The sequence below is a fragment of the Homalodisca vitripennis genome, chromosome 4, assembly GCF_021130785.1.
Source record: "Homalodisca vitripennis isolate AUS2020 chromosome 4, UT_GWSS_2.1, whole genome shotgun sequence".
NCBI classification, from domain to species: Eukaryota; Metazoa; Arthropoda; class Insecta; order Hemiptera; family Cicadellidae; genus Homalodisca; species Homalodisca vitripennis.
In genome coordinates, this window is record NC_060210.1 from 62,770,382 (window position 1) to 62,796,536 (window position 26,155).

The 26,155-nt window shown below is 30.5% G+C and overlaps 1 protein-coding gene across 5 annotated transcripts in view; it reads left to right on the forward strand.

The window, feature by feature from the left end:
• The window catches only part of LOC124359391 (phosphatidylcholine:ceramide cholinephosphotransferase 1-like), a 216,470-nt gene that overhangs the window by 36,045 nt on the left and 154,270 nt on the right, over positions 1-26,155 (forward strand). For 2 of the 5 annotated variants that reach the window (XM_046812087.1, XM_046812088.1), the window contains exon 3: positions 3,234-3,594. The exons of the other annotated variants lie outside the window; for them this stretch is intronic. In XM_046812087.1, the coding sequence (XP_046668043.1) occupies positions 3,509-3,594 (86 nt within the window). In that variant the 5' untranslated portion in view covers positions 3,234-3,508. The remainder of the gene's footprint in view (positions 1-3,233; positions 3,595-26,155) is intronic. 5 annotated transcript variants of the gene reach the window in all.

Sequence of the window (26,155 nt, forward strand, 5' to 3'; positions counted from 1 at the left end):
AGTTGTTTATATTCAATCGTTTAAAATAGACAAAAGACTACATGAGCATCAAAATATTTATTTTGAATGGGAAAACTCATGCAGAATTCTACACATCTATTCAGATGGCCTTACTTATTTAAAATTCTTTTACCTTTTTTTTATTTGTCCAACATTAAAACAAAATATATCTTTGAGGATTGTTTGTAACATTTTCTTCTCCATACAGGTATATCTGGCTTTTTTGTTAAATTGCTTATTGTCTTGTGATGACTTTAAAATGATATCTTTGTTTATTTCTTGTGTAAAAATTGATGAATGGAATATAAAAAGAACTGATGACATATCGTTATTTTTATAAGTTGAAATAGAATCACGCATATATTTGTTAAATTCATAAAATGTTCTTTAGCTGATTCGTCTTGTTTCAGTTTATGAATAATTCATAAGGCTTTTTTGTTGTTTTAAAATATTGTCCAAGTTATGTTTTGCGCAACAGTCTTATGCACTTTATGGTGAATAGTTTTAAAAGACTAATGTGTTCCACGCACAATAACAATAATTCATATCATTTTTACTAATTATCCAAGATTTGTTTGTAATTGATTCAGTTATGACTGTTTTGAGACAAACAGTCCCATTATAACTTTTTATGTTTATTACATTTCTGATTTAATAGTTATTCTTGACTAACAGTCTGGAGCAGAACCCACCTGGAGCACTACTACATTAAGGAAGTTGTTTTTGCAATATCTATACTCCAGAAAGGAGATATTTTCTGCCACTGTTATCAGTAATGCTACCATGTCCTTAAAACATATTGTTGTACTCTTCCTGTGCACAATAAACAGGCCTGTATGTACTCAGAACATTTCACTGGGGCCCAAGTCCTAAGGGGGTCTAAGGTCAGGCCTCATAACATGTTTATTTGAGGGGCAGTGGTGAAAAATGAGAAAACCAAATTAATTTAAAAAGCTGAATTTGCTTTTGAAAGTAATAAAGCCAATAAAACGATAATAGCTGGTGGTTTTAGAATATTTGGTACTACCAACTTAACAGCAAATATCGGTGCCAAAATTGACTCTTTGAAGAGGACTCAAAAAGAGAAGAGCGGGCTGCTCTAGTGCACATAATAAATTGACTTAATAAGTCAACAAGTCTTGTGCAGATGTCTTGAATAATATATTAAAGAAATTCTCTGTGTGAATCTTAATTCACTTTTAGGTTTAGAAAAGTTGAGCTCTACAAAAAAAAAAAACTTAAAATGTTTAAATTATTAAGACATAATGTAAAATAGTCCAATGGTGGCTGGTGCTTCTGAATTCCCTCTTCACCCCATACCCAACTGTTGCCAGTTTCATGGGCATGGAAAATTACTGATGCGTCTCAATATTTGTTGGAATAAACTATGGTACATAAACATCACATTTGATTTTATTTGTCTGTTTTGCAGACTACATGTAAACATTCTCACATTGTTAAGTGTGCAGTAATCAAATAATGTGTTACTAAAACAGAAGATAACTTTCACCAAATAATGTTCTCATTTACCCTTCTCAACATCACTATATTAAATAAACATTTTAGACAAAGTTCATATTTTATGAATTAAAAATCAACAAAACTTGTTTATAAATCACTTTTGACTAGATAAAACATTAATATCAAGAATCAATATAAATTACAGAACTATTCTAATACGTGGAAGCCAAATGTGCTTTATTAGCTTTAGTAATATTTTTATTTCATAGTAATAGTTATGATTGTAACAAATTAATAATATTGTTTTAATTTACCCATACATTGACTTTCAGCGTCATAAAACAATTACTGAATAACCCAAAAATATCAATTTTCAATATATATTTTTGTTTTTTTATATTATACTTTTGTTGATTTAAAGTTTCTGAAGCTTATTTTGTTAAATTTGAGTACATGGTTCTAATTAATTAGTCAGTTTTTATATTTAAAAAACTCTAAACTGTCACATATCTGCAAAGGTGCATAAAAGAACTGAGGTCAAAATATAATAATGCATACACACAAATAAAAAGTCAAAACACATACAAACAATACATACAATTTTTTTCATGCTAACGCAATAAACACACATTTTAAAAAATTACAGTGCCTGTAATTGTAGTAAAACATTACTTATACCATAAACCCTTATAATTTCTGAGCCTACATATACATACCTGCATTTTTGTGTTTGTTGAAGACCGTGGTGCCAGAAAATATGAGTTAACAGTATATCTATGTTAATGCAATTAATGTTATCTAAGTTCATTCTGTATATACATGACCCAGAATTCTATATTCATGCTTGATTTTCATTTAGGTACACAAGACATACTGTATATGACACTTAAGATTGAATATTTTAGTGAAATGTTTTCTTCCTCTGAATAAAGATTCGTTGTAACATACATAACTGTGAATTTTAAAGAATCGGCTAATTAAGCCTTGATTTTTAGCAATTATAGTTATTTAATGTCGGAATTTCCTGACAGATGTTATATAAGTACTCGTCGAGGCGTCGCGTTCAGTAGTCAGCACCAACATAGCAGAACGTCGTTGTATAACGGACTCTGTTTCATAACAAACATCCCCCTCGGAAACCGTACAAACGCCGCTGATAAGATTGTTCAGTTGAAGGGAGATGCCGGTGCGGATTGTACTGGCGGGAAGCCACCCGACTAGAAGTGGGCACAGTGACCTTGGCACAGTGAAGGCGCCTCGGCCCGTCTAACTAACCAGTTGCTAACAGTGGCGTGCTAATGTGAGGGATATGTGTTGTGGTGCGTTCAGGTACACCGACGCTATACAGGTGGTCAGTATATGTGCCGCCGACATTCATTATGGATTCTATTCAGGCCAGTGATTCGTTGTGTGCATATCTGCTCCAGAGAAGTTGACAAGTACTACTAGTGATTATAGAAATATAGTTGGAAATTACGCGAAATAATTACCCTAACCGAGCACTCTTGTCACTGTTGGTAGGTATCTATAAAACGTACTAAAACGGTATTCTTACTTTCCGTCAGTTAGTACAGTTGTGTTTGCATTGTTTTAGTAAATCTGTGGAAGTTTTTATTGTTTATTATTCGCTTTTTGCCGCGCATATTTGAGGCTTCGCGTCAGTCAGCTCTATGTTTTAAAGGGTGATAAGTGGGATATAATGGTTTAATTTACCAATTTAATCAATTACTGCAATTCTGTGCTGTCACCTTGGGTGTAATGAACTGTTGTAGGTAGGTGACCGACCTCGGCTGACTGACCTCATTTTAGCCAGTGGAATACCGCCACAAGCCCAGCTGCATCCACTATCAGCCGGTTGATCACACAACAATGTCAGCATGCGTGCGATCAGCTGTTTTATCGACATCGTTATTCGGCTAACCTCAAAAGTGATGTGTTCGTGTTGTGTTTTTTAATAGATTGGGTTTGTTTTGAAATTGAATGGAGTTCATACGGTGCAGTGTTACGTTAAACTGGACGCGTTCTGTGTTGTGCTTGTGTTGAAGAAATGCCGGCAATTTTGTTGGATCCCGTTACCAACGACGCTATATTTCAAGTGACTCATGAGAATGGAGCCCCTCCTTCAGTTCCAATGTAAGTTATATGTTTTAACATTATTTTTAAACTTACCAGTTACTTACCGATTAGATTACTTACTAAATTACTTACCGGTACCAAGTTTTGTTCAGTATATTTTTGTATATGTTTTTTAATAGTTTTCAGTGCTATTCCTTTAGAAATAGAATCAGGACTTTAAATGGTATCAGTACATTATGTTGATCTTAGTTTGGAATTTAGGGTCCTAACTATACTAGGCCTAGTTAGAATAATTAGAAGTTATTTTGGGATAAATTGGATTAAGTTAACCATTGACATCAAGTAATCATAGAATAACAGGCCTAACCAGGAACTAATAGGTTTAGAGGCACCAACTAAATTATCTAAAACAACCTTTAAAATATTTTTGACTGTGTAAAATAACACGAATTTTAGTGATAAAATATTTAAAAGTGTTGAAAAATTAATAATGATAAACCGAAGTTAATGTAATAACAATTTAACTTCATAAATCAAACTCATTATTGCAGTTGATAATAAGAAGCATAGACATGGTCCATTATTTAAATTCATAAAAAAATTAGTCCAGTGAAGTTGAGTCAGATTACATACTATTTATTTGATTTATATTATTATTTTTTGTAAAATTTAAAACGCTAAAACAAGATTAAGCCATTAAAAATGGCTTAATCAACAACAAATCAAGCAACAAAATCATAAATTATGACATTGAATATTCTAGAATAAAATTTGACGTGAATAAAGTCTTAAAGCAAGCAATCTAAAAGCAACACGAATTTGATAGAAGAAACAAACAAAATGCCACCGTACAACCTTGATGCAGGACTGTAACGCATAATGCACACACCACAGCAGGTAAATGGGACAATTCTTGAAATGCGTTTCAGTTATTGCACATAATAGCAGTTATTTAAAGATTTTTTATTTTGAGAAAACTTTCACCACTGTAGTAGTCTATTGAAAGATGCCTCAAAGTGAAGTGTTAACTTTCAAATAAACCACAAAGACAAGTTACCTCTAACCAGATAACAGACTAATTATTAGTGCAGGTATGATTGCTGTCAGGTATTGTACTTTAGTTATTTATAGCTGACCAACCAAATGGATTTCTTTAAATGATAAAGATTGAAAATAGCAAGACTATTGTGTCAAATCACTGATAATGTCAGGGGGCCTGGCCTCTCCATTGGGAGTGATAGAGAAAACAAATCAATAGGTAGGCCTACTGAGTAAATTGTTGAGTGGTATTTGAAGAGGTTTTACGTAAAGGCTTTTAAAAATCCATTATGATTCACCACTGACAGTTACATAAGTGTAGTCTGTCTGATGAATCAGTCGGGAATGTACAAATGTTACCTTAAAATTAGAGAGCTCTATCTATATCCATTATCTAGAGCAAGAATTACATTAACTTAATAACTTTTAATGTGAAAATCTGAAATAGCCTATTTACACTGGATTTGAAAACTAATACAGTTTGCTTAAAAAATGGAAAAAATGATATATTTTAGAACTGAACTGGAGTTAAATCGGAAAAGTTATAAAATATGTTATTGGTTTTAGTTTTACAGATTTAGAGTTGATTGTGAACATATAAATACATTTAAATGGTTATAGGAGTCCATGAACTTCATATTCATGTCTAACTCCAAACACCTGACTTTCTTCTTTATTTCTGTACCATGTCTCTCGTATTCCTGTTGTATTAACCACAGCTGTCTTGGTTGACATAGTTCCATTTCTTGTTCTGTTAGATACAAACACTGTTCATTGTTGCAATCCAAGTAGAGTTATCACAATTTTAATAAGTCCTGGCTCCAACTAATTCTTTATTCATTTTTACAAAATTATTTGAAACTGAGTAAATTAGAACCAACATGTAAACCTCCAACAGGTCTTTTAGACATTTTAACAGTTTACTATTACTTTTAGTAAATTCCTGTACATACAGGTTACATGACAATTATACCTCCTTAGCTATAACATGTGATCGTAACCCTTAGTACTAATGTCCGGTCCTTGAAAAGTCTTGCAGCTGTTATAACACCTATTACTCAATCCATTTTCATTTAATTACTGAAGCAATCCAATTTAATAAAATAAAGACTTAAGGTATACATTGAAATAAAATAGTTTAACCTAACTTAGTAAATGTTTTTGGAATATAAACCATGTAAATCTATTTATAATTATGTGGTTATATGGGTTTTTAACACAAAATTATAGAAAAAGTATTTTTGTGCTAAATTGTTGCTTTTAACACAACTTTTATTGTTAACCTAAAAGTTTAGCTGGTTATTTAAAAAAATAATCACTGGGGCAGTTCAAATTTTCATAAAGATATGTTCACTTTTAGCAGTTTTTCCTCGAAGATCAATCAGATGTGTTTACAATACATGTCATGTTTATACGACAGACTATGGTGTGAATTATTGAACACTGCCAAGCACTCAGTATGCTGGGTGTTGAGCTGTCCATTACTCTTTGATCCCTCGTTGTTTGTCATTATTATAATGTCCTCAGTCGTATAATGGCTACCCCTAGTCACTGTGCTCTACCAGAGGCTATGTCTTACATTTTATCTTTTATGGTCACAGTGAGATCTTACATCGAGTATGACTCAGTGTTGTGTAAAAATATGGTATACTCAACCAGTGCTGAATATATAGGCGTAATCAAATGGTTTTATTTTGTCCAGAACGGAAAGTTGGGAGACTCCAGATGCCTTTCTACAATTACAACAAAATAACATAAAAAAGCACATTTCTTTGTAGAATAGTAAAGTTAGTAAAATGCTATAAAGCACACTTTCGTAAATACAGTAACTTAATCCTTACTTTTGATTCAAACATCGCTTTTTTATCGGCAAAATAGTGTTTTATAACTGAATTTACAAAAACATTTAATTTCAATACTAATATTTGTGTATATTTCTCAACTGAGTTTCATAATTACTACTATACCTGTAATTTAACTTTATGCTATATGGTTGAAAATCATTTTGAGTAGTAGTGTTACAATATAAAGTATTACATTCATAACACTGTGTTTTTAATCAAGTTTCATTCCATTTCATATCAACCTATGAAAAAATCTTTTTGGGCCTTCAGATTTTGATGATTTTTTTATATGGAAGTTATACTTACCTATTTTTCTGTCCTTTTGTTTTTGAGTGACAGGCTTTTAAAAACCCACAAAAAGGCAATTTTTGGTCATGTTTCAGTATTTTCTAAACAACATACATAAAAAACTGTTCATTCTGTTCCATTTGAAATTCTATTTAATTTGATATACCACATGACTATGTTTTTGTATATTTAGAATTTTTTTGAATCCTCCCAAAAACTCAAAATACGTCTGCTTCAATTTTTACACTATAACTTACTTCATATATGCAAAATTTCAGGATGGGGTGTAAATCAGTTAGGTGTGAAATCATCTACCTTTGCTAATCAATGTTTTTTATCTATTTAGTTATGTTTCTAAATTACAGAGAACAAAATTTATTATATGTATCTTAATAATAAATGTTTTACTGAGGTGCCAACGTTGAATCCTTCAAAACTTTTATTGCAATACACGTTTTCTCTCATGGCAAACAATTGGATTAAATTTTTGAACCCTTTACATTAATCAAAAGTGTTTCCTGCCATCTAATACATATCTTGGTATAACCTTTTGGGTGTAAAATGTTTACTCTATACATGAATCCTCTATTCATTGTTATTTTTTTTTGTCTCAGTAGGTTATATCCTAGTCTCTAAGAAATTTTCATTTGCTTTACCAGAAGTGACATGTCCTGAACCAGCTGATAGTTCTTGGTACACTGACATTATAATTCAAGGGATTTTTCCTGACTGAAATGAGACGTTGCAAAGAACTGTTGCTTTACTTCAACCCCAAAAGTTCCTTTACGCAAAAATGATTACAGAATGTTTTTAAATTATTTTACTGAATGGCGTTACCATCAAAGAAGGAAGTGATCTTTTAAGAGGTAAATGCAAAGTCTGCTTCAAGATTTCTAAAACTGTACAGAAAGTAAAAGGCAACTGTGTTGCATTCCAAACAATCTGATATGACAACAAATTGAAGATGTTTCAAGTTTCATGTAATAAATAATGAAGGGATGTAGGATAGCTTGACTGGTTGTAAAGAGGAAGGATTGTATTTCATCTCATATGATGAAGGAATCATTTTTGGCCAAATAACAATATTAATTACTATATGGCCATCTGTTAAGTTTTCGTTTATTTCATTGTAGTTTCCCTTTTGCTAATTAGTTATAAATGCATGTATTTTAAGCCTTAAATACCTTTCTAAAAATCACAATAAAATAATTGGTGCTTTCTACTAACTTACTGCTTCCACACCTATCTACAGTTACCTACTTTTTGTATGTACCTTTTGTCTTTTATTTCATTTTTAAATTTGTTATACAGTAAGTCTTCTAATTCATGACCATTTGAACATTCTTTACTCACATTGATGTAAAATTGCTGAGAAGGTGAATTATGGATTGTCTTGGCCAGGATTTCAAAGATATTTTATCATCTGGAACAAATTGTAATTTTTGTTCGTCATTAATTTGATGTTCTGATGCAATTTGCATAAACACACATACATTATGTGTTCCACTTTTCCAGGAAGAATGTAGTCTTTGGCTAAGCTTACAAACCTCTGAAAAACTAATTTGACTTTTTGATAATTTTTCTTTAAATAAGCGATATATATTTCTTTTAAATCTAAAGCTAACCTCTTTTGTACCTGTATCTTTCCATCTTTATTGCTAATGGTGACAAGATCTGTTATACATGACATCATTCTACTAACATCATCAGAATTGTAAATATCTTACACCAATTCAGGAATATTCTTGTTCAAAATTCTTCCAATACACACTGTCACTTTATTCTTTTCAGTATCCAGCCTGTTTTTGATAATTGAATACTCTTTTCAAGAATTAGAAAAAGGAACATTGAAAATACATGGCCCTGCAATGCTAAATTTATACATAAACTAGCTACATTATCAAAATAACAATTATGAGACTTATCCAAAAATTAATCTAAAACTTAGTAGAATTCAGCTAAAAATGTTTCCATGTGTACATTTATAAGTATTAACCAAATTAGAAGTAAAAGAAATTGACTTGCAAAGGGAGAAATTTTAACACAAAATTTAACGGATTGCAGAACACAGTACCTTACTATTAATGTACATAAAATCAATGTGAATTTAATTCTTCAGCAGTGCACAATATAAAGAAAAGACTATTGTTGACCAAATGAATAGTTAAGAATATACTTAAGTAAGATTAAAATACATTGAGAAAATATATAATTTTAATAAAATCAGAATTCATATTAAACATAATTTTTATTAATACCATTCCAATTTTATCAAATCAATTTCTATTGATGCCCTATTCCTAGTATTTTAGATTTACTTTACTTATGGGATGAATTAGTTATATCATGGAAAAGAGCTATATCAATCAAATTTTGTATTGCCAGTTAACATTATGTAGGAGCTATCCAGAAAGTATCCATCATGGGGCTGAGTGACAGAGATTCGAGTGTTCGCATTACGATCCTGTATCCCAGACCCCAGGGCGTCTAAGCTCTTCCCACTTGAGGCGCTTGCTCTTATTTATTACAACTTAGTTCTCTTCTTGCACGCCTGTGAGCTTCCAAGTGAGCTTCATGTGCAACATCACCTGCTCTCCTTCTCAACCTGGTCAGGACCCTTTGCTGATGCAGACACCATCTCTGTAGTCCTGCGATCTCATCAGGCCACCATTACACGGTTTATCTCCTTCGTGGCATCTACTTCTTTGGGCATGGAGGCTACTAGTAAGGCCATGGTTACTTCCACCAGGTCTTCAGCTGTGCCTGCCCCATCCAGTACCTAATTCTTAGGTACCTCCGAAAGCACTTCTTCTTTCATTTTTCTCACATTACAACCAGCTGGTGATGAGCTCACAGAAGGCTGCAAGAGATCATTTTTAGGGCTGAACCACAAGCTGAAAGTAATATACTGATGATCACTACCAGTATAGTCACTAACTCTTGAGCTAATATACAAAATTACATGCAACTACCTCCTGGTAAGTGCCCTATCTCACTGATTTCTTATCGTCCTGCTGATTTTTTTAATGGTTTTTACACACTTTACTTACAAAAGGTCTTGTAGATAATGTTGAAATCTTAGTTGCTAATGAACAATTTGGTTCCTTCTAAGTTTTTAGAACGTTCGAGTTTTTTAATCAAATATGTACATAATTGTAACTGTAAATTGTAGATTTGATTAAAGTACAAGTCGGAGAAAGCAGTTAATTTAAATGACACTCAAACATACATAATTTTAACCGTCCACAACTACCAAACCTAAGGAATCACAACTGATTCTCACAAAGCTCTAAAACTTTTAATTAGTCTGTAAAAAGTTACAAGCAAGCAATTTTATATACCAAAAATTCTAGATAAACAAAACAAATTTTTATTTTTCAAATTAATGGTTTTATTGAAAAAATACTTTGCTTATATAAACCAAAATAAAATTTGTTGATATTAAAATATAATTAATTGTTTGTTTGTTACAACAAAGTAATGTTACAAGAATTTAAGGTTGAATAAAATTAAATATTTTGTACAAAGAATTATTTCCTTTTTTCAGATTAAAATGTAACAATACTAATTAAATATGTAAACATTAAGTTAAATTCAATATAGTTTATGTAGATTTTTTATTCAGAATTTTACAAAGGATTTTTTACAATTTTTAAAATAAATTTGACATATTTTATAATACGTTTTAAACCATAAACTATCTTAATGTAATTTATTGAATGTCAGTTTCAATTTTTTATGGTGCATTGTATTGTTATTGGAATCTGCTGGCAGATAGAATTTGATGTCCGTGAGGAAACTGTTCAATTGTTATATAATCTGTGAATAAGAGTATCAAACAAATATAGAGGTCATGCCTTGAACTCTTTAAGTGTAATGTATCCTTGCACTGAAACCTGACAGATGTTGTCTGTGTAAGTGTAATGTTATGACCCAGCAATAAGTATATAAACAAATATAGAGGCCATGCCTTGAACTCTCAAGTGTAATGTATCCTTGCACTGTAACCTGACAGATGTTGTCCGTGTAAGTGTAATGTTATGACCCAGCAATAAGTATATAAACAAATATAGAGGCCATGCCTTGAACTCTCAAGTGTAATGTATCCTTGCACTGTAACCTGACAGATGTTGTCCGTGTAAGTGTAATGTTATGACCCAGCAATAAGTATATAGACAAATATAGAGAACATGCCTTGAACTCTCAAGTGTAAAGTATCCTTGCACTGTAACCTGACAGATGTTGTCCGTGTAAGTGTAATGTTATGACCCAGCAATAAGTATATAAACAAATATAGAGGCCATGCCTTGAACTCTCAAGTGTAATGTATCCTTGCACTGTAACCTGACAGATGTTGTCCGTGTAAGTGTAATGTTATGACCCAGCAATAAGTATATAAACAAATATAGAGGCCATGCCTTGAACTCTCAAGTGTAAAGTATCCTTGCACTGTAACCTGACAGATGTTGTCTGTGTAAGTGTAATGTTATGACCCAGCAATAAGTATTAGAGAACATGCCTTGAACTCTCAAGTGTAAAGTATCCTTGCACTGTAACCTGACAGATGTTGTCTGTGTAAGTGTAATGTTATGACCCAGCAATAAGTATATAAACAAATATAGAGGCCATGCCTTGAACTCTCAAGTGTAATGTATCCTTGCACTGTAACCTGACAGATGTTGTCCGTGTAAGTGTAATGTTATGACCCAGCAATAAGTATATAAACAAATATAGAGGCCATGCCTTGAACTCTCAAGTGTAAAGTATCCTTGCACTGTAACCTGACAGATGTTGTCTGTGTAAGTGTAATGTTATGACCCAGCAATAAGTATATAAACAAATATAGAGGCCATGCCTTGAACTCTTAAGTGTAATGTATCCTTGCACTGTAACCTGACAGATGTTGTCCGTGTAAGTGTAATGTTGAAGTAAATGTAGACCAAAATAAGTATATCAAATATAGAGGCCATGCCTTTAACTCTCAAGTGTAAAGTATCCTTGCACTGTAACCTGACAGATGTTGTCTGTGTAAGTGTAATGTTATGACCCAGCAATAAGTATATAAACAAATATAGAGGCCATGCCTTGAACTCTCAAGTGTAAAGTATCCTTGCACTGTAACCTGACAGATGTTGTCTGTGTAAGTGTAATGTTATGACCCAGCAATAAGTATATAAACAAATATAGAGGCCATGCCTTGAACTCTCAAGTGTAAAGTATCCTTGCACTGTAACCTGACAGATGTTGTCTGTGTAAGTGTAATGTTATGACCCAGCAATAAGTATATAAACAAATATAGAGAACATGCTTTGGACTCTCAAGTCTAATGTATCCTTTTTCTGTAAACTAACGGAGAGAATGTTATGTCCGTGAGGAAACCGTGTAAGTGTTATATAATCCAGTAATAAGTGTATCAATAAAAATAGAGGCCAATGTTATCCATGCGCTGCAAGCTGACAGATAGAATGTGATGTTTTCTAAATAGTTTGTTCTTGCATATTTGTTATCTTCTTTTTCCTTTATGGGGCGTTAATATTTAAAAATGGCAATCATTATTAGTTTTGTAAAACTACAATCATACATAATATAATACCTATGAAGCAACATTTCAAAATTTAAGTGTTTTAATCATTCTTGAATCATTTACAAATTGCTTACTCTTTTTAATATCTTATATTTTATAATATCTTAGAGGTTTCCATAATGGCGGTCAGGTTTTGAGATTATAAAGGTTTTTTGTTCTCTTAGGACAAGAAGTTTAGAAAATTGCAATAAGTTTAGAAGATTGAAGTAAATTTAAGCAATAATTATAGGTTGAATCGTGTTAGACAATAAAAAAGAGGAAAATAAATGCATTTTTGGTTCTTGTAGCATTATTTAGTAGATGGATAAAAAGTCAAAGAATTAAAAAATAATAGTTCTTGAAGATGGTTGAATATATATTGAGATAGGTGCATGTCTGCATATAAGTTCTCTAAGCTACCACAACATTCCAAAATGGCAGGAAATGTATTGTAATAAAAATGTATATTTTAGAATAACTTCAAAAATTATTGAACATTCTTTTTTTAAGTTGTCTCTATTTTGTCTCAGATTTCCAATATCTAAGTAGCCACATAGTTACATAAACTGAAAATGTAATTTTTAGTACAGTTTTAAATATATTTGGACCACGCCTAAATCTTCTTAAAATTTAATACACACAATTTGAGAGATGAGATGCTTCTTGAAATGAACACAAGAAGTGTGAAGGCAGTAGGCAAGATCTATGCAGCGGTTCATGCCGGACTGGGCTCATGTCACTTTATATGCAGTGCAGAACCAGAGTGCCATTGTCCCTTCAATGGGTCAAAGGCTTTAACAACCACATTACCTACATGCGTTATACAATGCGTTCTATGTGTTCAGCTTTGGTTACTGTCAAGTTAAATTTTACATCTTTCACTTGTCTTATATAAGTTTAAAGAAGAATGCAATCAAAAGATTGTTTAAAAGCATTTCTTATTGGAATTTCTTTTTAACTTAACACAGAACTAGTGTGGATGCAGTATCTAACACGTTCTGATATTCAACCAAAAAGGATATTGTACCCAAATTTAAACCCAGTTACACTCGTACTGAAGATCACAAGGTAGAAGGAGGATGGAGTATGGGAATAGATAATTCCTAATTCCTTCCAATATTTATAACTTATTTAAGAGATGTTAGGAGACCTTTCACTACTAAGACAGACGTCTGACAACATCTATGTGAGTGTTGTTGATAACAAGTGTGTTGAAGTTTAAATAGTTTGAGCACTCCTCGCTCTTCTAAGAAATTGAGAGTGAATAAGAGGGCTTTCTTCTTGTACAAAAAATCCAGTTTTAGACAAGATTGATGTTGTTTACTTTGTACTAAGATAAATGTACTGAATGATACATTTTTTTAAGAGTACTAATTAAAATATGATTTGAATATCCTTATAATCACAGTTTTTGTTATTCTAGCTTCAATCTCAACAGATTTCAAAGTGTGCCGCTGGTACAAGCTACAAAATCTAAAACATTGCACTGATTAAGAGAATTTTATTTCCACCAGATTATAATACTAACAAGGTAGTAGTACATCACAGTGTCGCATAACAGGCTTTGTTAAGGTTGCATGTAAAATTAGAAGTTTAGGCACAATCGTACAGAAAGAAATATTTAATCTCCCAAGTAGTCAAAGAGAAATTGTGCCAGTCTACTGAATGATGTAGGCTTCAATATTAATCATCGAAATCCCATGGATGGACTGGACATGCAACATCATAGAACTTATAGTTGTCTGCATAGAAAAGAAGTTTCTCATATCAAATGTTAAGTCTACAGATGAAACCTTTTTTGATATTTCTTGTGAGTAATTAGACTACATGTGTTACTTTATCACATGCTAAAATGTAGCTTAATGAACAAAAATATGAATGTATCGAGTGACGAGATTTCTCGAGAAACATAATCTACAGACCTTAAATTTCCATGAAACTTTATTTCTATACAGACAAGAATGAGTTCCCCGATGATGCATGTCCAACCATGGAAATTGGCTGAGCATCATTGCCTATCACTTAGTAGGCTGACACAATTTCTCTTTTGTCTGCCAGCGGGATGTAATGTAAACATTTCTTTTCTGTATGATATCTGTCTATCTATTTGTCAGCAGGACATCTACAGAATGAAATTAAATATAAACTTGAAATGTTCCATACAACTCAGCAAAGCCTTGTTATATGACATGACATGTTCTCCTACGTTGTAAATAATATACATCATACAGTACTATTGTTGATTTTCAATGTTTGCTAGTAGTAGACTTATATAGTTTATTTCTTCCTGCTATGTAAAATTAACTAATACAACTAATAATTTACGATTATGCTGAACTTGTGTAGAGTTTATTAAATCTGTCATGTAAGGATTATTGCACACTAGGATTATTGATGATACAGAGTTGAGCTGAGTGGAGAAACAGAAGAGAAATAAACAATGAACTGGTGCAGCATGTTTATGACATCTTGAAATCAGTTTAAAGGAAACAGTGAACACTGATAGTTAGTGATGAGCAAAGCAACGATAGTGATGAGCAAAGAAACGATAGTGAGCATGTCAGTGAGACATTACGCTCAACACACTGTTGAATAATGCAAGGTAACGGTGTCGTGCCATAGACCGTCCCTATTGATTCCATGTTTTATCATTCCACCTTCTTTCTATCTGTTCATTCGGTCTTATGTTTTGCTTGTAGCAATTTTTGTAATATATGATGATATTTGATAGACAGTGTAAAATATAACTGTTAGTCTGGTGTTTAAATTTTAATGCAGTAACTGCTTTACTACTCTCATTTATGTCATAGTAAATTTTACCGGATATATGTAGCACTTAAAAGAGTGAGTATTCATTACTTCTAATAGGAAGAAAATGTGTTATTGTCAAATTAAAGGGCTTACGCTTCCTTCAAAATCTTGTTGCCTCAGTTTGTAATTTTTCAGTTCAAATTTGTGTTGAAATAAATGTGATACACTTGTGAGTCACAACCAAGTACTCAAGAAATCTGTTGAGGATATTAAAATACTACTTGATTATTTTTAATTTATCTATGTTTGAGCATACATAATTGTAGATATCTTTGTAATCTGTGTTGGTTGGCAACAGAGCCTTTTAATTTTGTGTATAAGGCTCAGGATGAGTTTCTTTCTGTCGTTTACACTTAAAATATAACAATATACTTACATTGATCTATCCTATATGACATATTATTTTGATTTATTTAGTTATTTTCAAAAATGTGTACAAAAATTGCAAAAGAAACATTTTTTTTTACAATAAATACTATTTTGAGTTTTAGCATAATTTTGTTTTAATATGTAATAATACTTGGTTCTATTTTATAGGACATATTAGGATTGTTTATTTGCTAACAAATCTTCCATGACATTTTTGTTATATTAGATTTATAAACATTTATTTACATATTATAAAACAATAAAACCAGAGGTGTTATTATTAAAGGGTTGTATCAAGTCAATATCAATTAAAAATAATTTTAAATTAATGTCAGATGAAACAGCACGTTTTACATGTAAAAGTTTATTAAAATTTATATACAATTTCATACAAAATGTCAACACTTTGTTTATGTTTAGCTATTGATAACCACAAAACTCCATAGTTTGTTTCAAAGGAAAAATGAACATAACATGTGCAGTGAAAAGGAGCATGTAAACATGACAGCAAATGTGGATATAGTGCCAACTGTTCATGCACAGTTTTATGGTACCACATGCTGGGTCCCTGCCGCATTTATGTCTATAGTTTCATATGATACATGGATATACTTATTAAATGTGTTGTCAAATAAGATTTTCTGTATAAGCACACATAAGTCCTTTTCCTCCTTAATACTTTAATAATGTATTTTAAATGTAATATTAAATCTTTCCATAGAGGTTTACTGATACTTTTGCTTACTTTAAGTTACTAACTCACAGCCTTCTAGTTAACAGTCCAATGAGAATGTTATATTTGATGTTAGGATTAGTACAAATAATTGAGGTTTACTGATATTTTTGCTTACATTAAATTACTAACTCACAGCCTTCTGATAGTTAACAGTCCAATGAGAATGTTATATTTGATGTTAGGATTAGTACAAATAATTGAGGTTTACTGATATTTTTGCTTACATTAAATTACTAACTCACAGCCTTCTGATAGTTAACAGTCCAATGAGAATGTTATATTTGATGTTAGGATTAGTACAAATAATTGAGGTTTACTGATATTTTTGCTTACATTAAATTACTAACTCACAGCCTTCTGATAGTTAACAGTCCAATGAGAATGTTATATTTGATGTTAGGATTAGTACAAATAATTGAGGTTTACTGATATTTTTGCTTACATTAAATTACTAACTCACAGCCTTCTGATAGTTAACAGTCCAATGAGAATGTTATATTTGATGTTAGGATTAGTAACAAATAATTGAGGGTTGAATCTTTTTTTTGAATCATTAGGGTATTACTTACTATAATTTTCAATGACTTTTCCTATATAGTAATGTCAACACTGTTATACATGCTATTTTTATCCATTATCATTATTTTTTTAACTAAATTTAATAGACTATAAAGTTAAAACGCTTTAGAGTTAAAAAGTTGTATTGTCACTTTTCAAATTTAGAATATTTTAAACTTGTAAAGCTGAAACAATTATTATAATGTGACTTTCATTACACCTATTAATAGCTTTCTAACATTTTTTTGCATTTAAAGTTTGATTTTATCTTGGACTAGCGGACCCGGCGCGCTTCGCTGCGCATTTCAATAAGTTACCCACGGCTTCGCACGCAAATCTTAAGAACCGAAGTCCTTATATTACTTAGTAAATTTTTTTTTTTTACTATAATAAATTTTAGATTAAAATTAGTTATATCTCCGATGCCACGATTGAGCTTGCTTTGTTGTCTCGATCGAGAGAATATGTACACACGGAGTTTTGAGAAACCATACTTCTGTCAAAAAAAAAAACAACTAAGGTTGATTTTATAACATTCTTTATATTTGTAGCCAACGTAAGATAGTAATTATGATATCTGCATTGCTCTTCTGATCAAGCATGAGCATGGTTTATATTAAATAAATATTGCAGTTAAAGGTGAATTTTTACGTCAAATTTGAATTGTATTATCTGGATAGTAAAGTCTATGTTTAACAGTGATTGCAGAAACAGTTTAAACAAAATTTTGTCGTTTCTCTTAAGCTTACTCTATGCTTTAAAACTATAAGTGTAATATATGTTTACAAAGAACAGCTGATTAAAAATTTGAAAAGACTCTTTCACTTAATAACATATGTTTGCTGCAATGCATTTCTTACGGGTATTTCTGTAACCAGTGGGGGCGGAATCCTGAATCGGGAAAGGGATAAAAAGTATCCTATATAACCTTCTACAGATCAAGACGAACAAATTTAAAAAAAAAAATTAGGCGAATCCGTCCAGCCGTTTGTGAGTGATGCTGAATCTTTTTTTTAATCATTAGGGTATTACTTATTATAATTTTCAATGACTTTTCCTATATAGTAATGTCAACACTGTTATACATGCTATTTTATCCATTATCATTATTTTTTAACTAAATTTAATAGACTATAAAGTTAAAACGCTTTAGAGTTAAAAAGTTGTATTGTCACTTTTCAAATTTAGAATATTTTAAACTTGTAAAGCTGAAACAATTATTATAATGTGACTTTCATTACACCTATTAATAGCTTTCTAACATTTTTTTGCATTTAAAGTTCGATTTTATCTTGGATGGTGGAGAAATGTCACCCAAAATAGTTATATATTCTGAGCTATCATATTTGTGTGTCTATGCAACCTCTCAATACCAGTTTTTTTTGTCTTATAGCTTGTTTATCCCTACATTTGATTTCAATTTAAAATTTCCTTTTAAATATGTCATGGTATAATTTTACTAGTTTAGAAACTGATCACAATTATAAATGGTACTAATAATTTACTCATTTGATAAGACTTCCTGGTAAAATATTAAAAGACTAAAGGCTACGGACAGTATTAGGTTTCATATTTATTCAACAATTATGATGAGAAATGTTCCGCTTTGTGGTGAATATAAACAGTCCTCTTTCTCTCATCTCTGTTAGCTTAGGCAGAAGGTAAATTAGCTTTCTTTATATTCATTGTTATTTAATATTGTCATTTTGTGAGCATATTTGCTTTAACATGAAATCTTCAACATGTAAGTTGTATAATACACAATTTTAGATTTAGTTTTTTGGAAAAAATATAATTGAACTGATTTCCAGGTCTATTCCAAAAGTACCATTATCATTATTAAGTGGCTTTATCATTATTAAAATCATTTTATAGTTTATTTCTCACACTATATTAATAATTATATCTATTTTTCCCTGATGTACAGTAATGTAAAATATAATACTCATATTCCCTCTGGCTCTGTTGGAAGAGGGAAGTAGATTTTTATGATAACTAAAGTGTTAATATGGTTTATTTTAGAACTGTACTCAAACTACATCTGTATATAAAAACAATTTTTCTCAAGGCCCATAAATCATGGAGTTTTTAAAGTTTAAACAGTTGCCATATTGGAACTAAATGGCATACCAAACTGAACGCTGAAGTTAAACAAGATATTTAAAAGATCATTTAAAAAAATTTAAAAACTTTATTTTCAGTGAAGTTATGTAGACATTTTCTGCAAATGCTACCATGAGGATAATGTATTTCAATAAGCCGATATTGTATACAAACTCTATCTAAAAATTAATATTAATATTTGTTTAAATGCAGCACATTAAACAAATTTAGCAAGTTTATTTTATAAAACGAGCTGGAAATAGAAATAATATTACATTACTTGATAAACTCATACAGGTTTATGAATTTTAAAAAATCTGTTCTTGGTATGCAATAGCTGAATGAAATATTATGTAATTTTAAATAAATAAATATATATATATATATATATATATATATATATATATAATATAGCTCTGTATCTATATGGTAAAAATGTATTTTAAATATTAATATTGTAATTTTTATGTTTAAAACAGGCTATGATCATCACCAATTAAAGATTCTTATATTCCCAGTTTTCTTTTAATTGTTAGGAAACTTGTCAATACTATTTTTATTTAACAATGGTGTATATTGTCAAGAGTCAAGAAGTTTTATTGTCATTAAATACAAAATTGTATAATAGACATAGTCATAAACATAGCAAGCATGTACTATAATACAAATATAAACTAGATTACACTAAAATGTTTACCTTTAAATTCTTAACAAGTTTGTCGTCTGATGAAAAACATTAATCTAGTGCTAGAAATTAAAATTTTATCAAATAAAATATATAATTTATGAAATAAAAATGCACAAAAGAGGAAGGTAAAACAACTTACAGTAGTACTATCAGTGTGACTAGAAAGCTTCAATGTTAACACTTAAAATTTAAACAATTAAAATGATCATTTAAACAATACTAATAAATAATAAAACAAAGTTACTAACAGATAATAGAAGAAATTAAAAAACAACAAAGTTTACAGTTAAAATATTAAGGTACTTGTATCACAGGCAAAGAATCAATCAACAGTGTATAAGGGCTTTATCTTAAGCCAATTCTTAAGAACAATTTTAAATTTATTGATAGTTGTTGTCCATGCACTATCAGGTAACTTATTGAAAAGCTGAAGCTCCATGAAGCAGTGACTTTTTTTTAAATTTCTCAAGTCTTACGGGAATTAAATTCAACATATGTTTGGCCCTTGTATTGTAGTTATGAATGTCATGACTCATCTCATACTCATTCAGATTTTCTTTAACTTTAACTAAACAATAATATATATACATAGATGGTACAGTCATTATTAAAAACTCTTTAAAAATTGGTCTACAAGATTCTCTACCCTTCACATTCTTGATCAACCGCAAAGCTTGCTTCTGCCACAGGAAAACTCTTTGGGCTCCACTACTGTTGCCCCACAGAATTATTCCATATGACAGAAGTGAGTGGAAAAAGGCAAAATATGATGTTAATAATATATATATCTATTTACACATGTCATAAACTTAACCTGCTCAATAAATTAGTAACCCTAGATAGCTTTGTACATAAATTACTTGTGTGAGTATCCCAACTAAGCTTGTCCCATTAATGATCTATACAATTATAACCTCCTGATATGTGAATTGATTGTTAAAGCAAACTCAAGTGAGTTTACATTGTTAATAATTGATGATATTTATATCATATAATATGTACATAAATATTGATAGTATTAATATTAATAGTGTTTATTTTCCTGTAGATATTTCTTTGTGTAATAATCAAACTTCTCAATAAGGATAAGCCAAACTCTGCAATGTCTAAATTTTAGTATTTATGTAATTTTATGTTTTCAAGAATATTAAGCTGGTGTAGCAGAAACTTAATCCTTTACAAAAAAATGATATTTGTGTTTGTTGCGGATGTTTTTGCAAAATCAGAGTAAATGCATACCAATGCTTTTTCATATAAATCTCTATTTTTCTCTTAAAGACATGCAAACAAATTGGACATTTATTTTATGTGTTACAATACTTCAGTTACTTGGCAGAGCCAGTTGTTGTATCAACTCTTGAATGCGGTCTTCCGTACTACAGTTTGTTTCTCTAAAGAAGATCGCTGACGGAGCCTGGTTCCGGAGACCTCTTCGCACATGCTAAACATCTCACTTCAAACATCTACCATATTAAAGTATACACCTATAATACCTTGTAAATAGATTTTTACTGTTTCTAAACTGTAATATTCACCCATGTCTTTGAGTAAAAGAAAAATATTTTGTTGTTTTTATTATTGTCCATCAGAGATATACTGTAGGAAAACAGACTGCATAATAACTGTATATTTTTAGTGTAACATGTTTTTCTAATATTTCAATAAATATAAATGGTATGTTCAAACCTTTTTAAAAGAAAAATATTTGGCTACTTTTGGATGTACTTTTATTCTGATATGTTTATAATAATATCTTGCGTGTTTAATAACTCATTATTTTTAATTATAAGCAAAAGTTTGTACTAAAATGAGTTAGTTATTTTTATTGCCATCTACTGATTAGCTAACATCAATGGACATTTCACAAAAAATGTATAATAATAACAGATGAATGTCGGATATATCAGCTTATATTCGTGTTAATGAGAGTGAAAGACTGTTTTCTATGACCTTTTAATAAAAAGGATAAAAAAAAACTAGTTGGTACAAATTTACTCCTACACAATTAAAATTACATAAAATGTTTAGAATAAAACCATCTGCAATGTGTTTAATTTCAAATAGTCTATTTCATACCAAAAGTTTACGTCAAAGAATTAAAACTAAATCTAATATGCAACATTCCAGAATAAATGTTATTAGTTACGTTATTTCTAGCAACAGTTTGTGAAGGTTTCTTTTTTAACCGGTTCTTAATACATAGTTTAATTTTAAAAGTTATTTTTGTACTTTAACAAGCTTGTAATAAGAAGCAAGTCTCGATAACCACTAAAGTACAGTGTGTTAGGTTTTAATATGGTGTGTTAATACAACCACTCCCTGTACTCTCATAGCACTATATCCAGCTTATCCAAAGTTCTGGATTGGTAGATGTTTCACCCAAGTTGAAATGTGCTTTAGGAGTTAGGTCTGTGCTGAATACAGGCAATACTGGTATATAGTGCTCGCTTGAGAACAGGCAAACAAATTTTGTTGCATGTGGTCAGACTCCATCATGAGTAAAAACTTTGCTTGCTTGTTCTGATCTCAGACATTCCAAATCTGAGGTCAAGAAGTTAACAATACAATACGATCGTCATTATTCTGCCCCATATATTACTTGCCCCTTGCCAAAAGGGAACCATAAACACAATAGTTCAATAGTAAATAAATCACTTAATTTCATTTCTTTGCACGCTTAAGTAGCCATTATAATAAAAAATATGAGTTTGAACTTATTAGAGAACTTTTAACAGCTTATACTAATGTCCTTGATACCAAACCTTTTGATTCATATTAAAATTACAATCTGCAATGTCTTTTGATTTTTATCTCTTTTAATCAACTGCAACATTATTTAGGCAAGTCTCCAAACATCAATCCCTCTTCTCTGAGATGATTTCTCATAGTCTGATTCTAAACACAAGTTTTTGCTGCTTGATTAAAGTCATTTTGAAGTTCTCAAGCAGCTGAAAACTAATAACTATAAAGAGCATTAACTCGAAAAATTTTTGTTTTTAGAAAGATACAGGATTAGACAGGACTAGATGTTCTGGGTCAAATAATTTTCATTATAGGATTTAGAATCATTTAGACTGTAAGTAACTGCATAGATTATTATATATCACTTGTTAAAACCAGTGTATTTATATCCTATTTCACTAACAATAAAATATATTTCGATCACACATATCGTGACTGTTCATCATCAAATCAATGTCAAATCATTGTATTGAAGTCTTGGAACAAACAATACAGAAACAAGCAAATGCTATAATACAACTCTTAAAGTTAAGACTGAGCAAAGTCATTTATTTACTGAGAGCAAATAATAACAAGGAAGTGGTTTGAAAAATCACTTCCTATGCAAAAGACCAAAAAGTGTTTGTCTCATCATGTATGTAAATCCCAAATGATTATTGGTGTTGATTGCAGCAAATATGTAAAGACACTTAAAATACTCAGCAATAAATGTCAATACTGTAATTACAAAAAATATCATGAACAGATGAACTGATTTTTAAATCAAAAAGATTTACATCTATTCAGTCAAATATTCAGGACATTCAATGTACACATCATAGTTCTCTAGCAATGAACACAATTGAGGGGAATGACAGTAAAGCTAAACTTGACAGAGTAACTACAGCACTGCACCATGATGTTTGTAACTAGTAATATTGTCTAGCTAGCCAGGCTAGCAATGTCATGTTGGCACAAGATCTCTGGCAGTCAGCTGGCTGCTCGCCACACTAACACTGGGGATTTGTGTCCTTAAATTGTCTTTATTTACTGCAATAACCCCTGTTTTCTGACAAAACTCTCAACATGCTTAAAGTCATGGTTCTTCATAAATAATTTTAAATGAAATATTTGACTACTGTAGACCAGTTTGGTTTCTTTAGTAATGTATGAAACTCCCATATTAATGCATGATCAATCCATAAAAGAGTTTGATGATTGTAGCATGTTGAACTGTTACAGACAGTATAATAACGTTTTTATTACAAAATAATAGATAATGTATAAAATAAGAATGCCACACAAGTAGTTAAGATCATCGTAGTCAACAAGAACCAAGTCTCAGACTAGTTATATTTATGCTCATGACATTATTAGGGAAGAGCAAAAACTATATTACTTGTACTTTAAATGTGCCAGTAAAATGAAGAAATACATTCCATTTCACAGAACATGATAATTATTTTTAGTTTTTTTATAGTAAATACAATGTGACGTAAATTCTTCTATCTGCGTAGTCAATGGAAGGTTCCCCCTGAGAATTAAGAGTTCGTGTCATGAATTACAGATCATTGTCACCTATGGAACCAGTAACATAAAAATGTCAACCACCTAAATACTCACCTCCTTTTTATCAACTTGTCTGATAAGAAAAGACATGAAAACAATATCAAAATCTTGATGACCATACATTTATTTTGATGAGTACGCTGTTCAACATGTGCATTAAGCTCTGTGATTAGTGAGCTCAAATTTGGGCTGATTGTTACAATTTTCAGGGAAAGTATTTACTCTGGCCATCTTCATGCAAGTAATTCATACTTAATTGCATTTTTATAACTCAATTTTAATTAAAGTTTTTGTTTAATTATGTAAACAGAATATCAGTGTCTGATATTAGGAATATGATTACACATTACATGATTGTAAATATTATGTCTAACAAGGGGATATACTTTACAGGGGAAATAAGTCTTAAATTTTACTGCCAAGAAAAAGAGAAATACTGATTTTGGGCTCTTGCAGCCTAGTAAAAGTTGGAGTGTTAGTGTTAGAGCACTGGTTTAAGGGAAATAAAACCATTTGGTTCAGTGCCCAAATTTTATTGTATTTACTAGTCCAGTCAGATGGAGAAGAAGATTAGGTGACAAGAAACACAAGTGGTATTTCTCAACGATGTTCTATATTATTATGTTTCTAATTGATATATCATATTTATGATAAATGAGAGATGTCATTTATTAAATGTCACAACCTTAATACTTTTGGTTTTTGTTGAAACATCGTCAAATCATATGCTAGTTTTCTTGATAAGATATTCTTAATAACAATGTAGGTTATAATATAATAAAACATCCATCTTCCCGTGTTTCAAATATAACATAAAAACAATACAAACTACACAAACAGAGCGCAGTCTTCGACATTCACATTCTCTCAGTGTTGCCACCTGTAGGGAAAACTATCACGGTAAATTAGACCTGACTAAGGACAAAAAAACTTGAAAATCGTCAAAGAAAAATATTAGACATTAACAATTTCCCTCGATGTTACTCATTTTTATTCTTTCACTGTTCCCTACATGAGGCCATATTGATGGCATAAGATCTTTTGTACAGAGATTTGTTTTTTGAAAGATATAAATAGTAGTCACTGATGATTAGGTAAGATCAAGTTTGAATCTTTTCTAAAATGTTTTTGCTGAGTCTGATTACACTGATATAATTCAACATCTGTCGTGCATGAAAGTTTAGGTAGGATACTAATCGATATCAGCTTGGTTATTGATTCCTCCTACTCATTATATTCTCCTAATGCCTAACTTTTGTATCACTTGAAATTATTTGTTAAATTGTTCCATCATAATCTGTTTATTGGAATTTCCTAACACTCCAAAACAGATTAAATAATTTATTACTTAAATGTAAAAAATTTTTCTTAAGATTTTAATTTTTATACATTTATGCAGTTAAAAAACTTTTTTTAATCATTTATCTAATTTTAGGATGATTCTTAGGAAATACAATAAATAATAATTTTATTGACAATAATCAATTAAGGGGCAAAGTCTATGTGTATGTGTTTGTCAGGTTTAGTTTCAATGTTAAAAATGTTGAAATTTCATACAAGTTTAAGAGTCTTGAAGAGAATATATGAAAATGACTTTTTCTGCAAACCTTTCAGAGAGAGGGTGGCAAAGAACATTGTCCCATCCAGTGTCATGTAACTATATTTTTTGTTGTATAACTCAAAATTTAAATTGATAATATTTATAAAATGGCTAAGCACAATGAATAAAATGCATTCTTTTCAACTAAACACTGGTTTTATCAACAGTTTAAATTAGAAAATAGATTGTAATTACTGTTTTCAGTATAGTCCTTTTTAGTTTTAATGATAAAAATCATAAAAAATTATTGTTGTACTAAAATCTCTATATTTTTATTAATTGCATACTGCACTAATTATGACATTCATAAAATAAAATTTTGATTTTAGAATATGTATAAAAAAAATCATTTTTATTTTCATTATTCCTTTCATTTTTCATAATAGATATTGTGTGCCAAATCATTAACAAATTATAAAAAACGAACGTTTAATGTCCATACAACAAAGTCTGTCAGTGTGTGAAGTCTAAACTTGTATTGTGATGAGAAGAGATTAATAATTGATCTTTATTGTAATTATTACAATAAATTCCATTTGGTACTTATAAAGTTTATTTTATAATTAGTTTTGACTTATGAAATTGTTTAAAACAAGAAAAGTGTACTTGTGGATTATAAATGAGAAGGAAGAAGTACCCCACACGTGTTCTAACAGGCTGAGGTTACATGCAAAATTTCAAAGTTTTAGCTTATTTCATTCTTGAGATGTTCTGTGGAGAGATAGGAAAT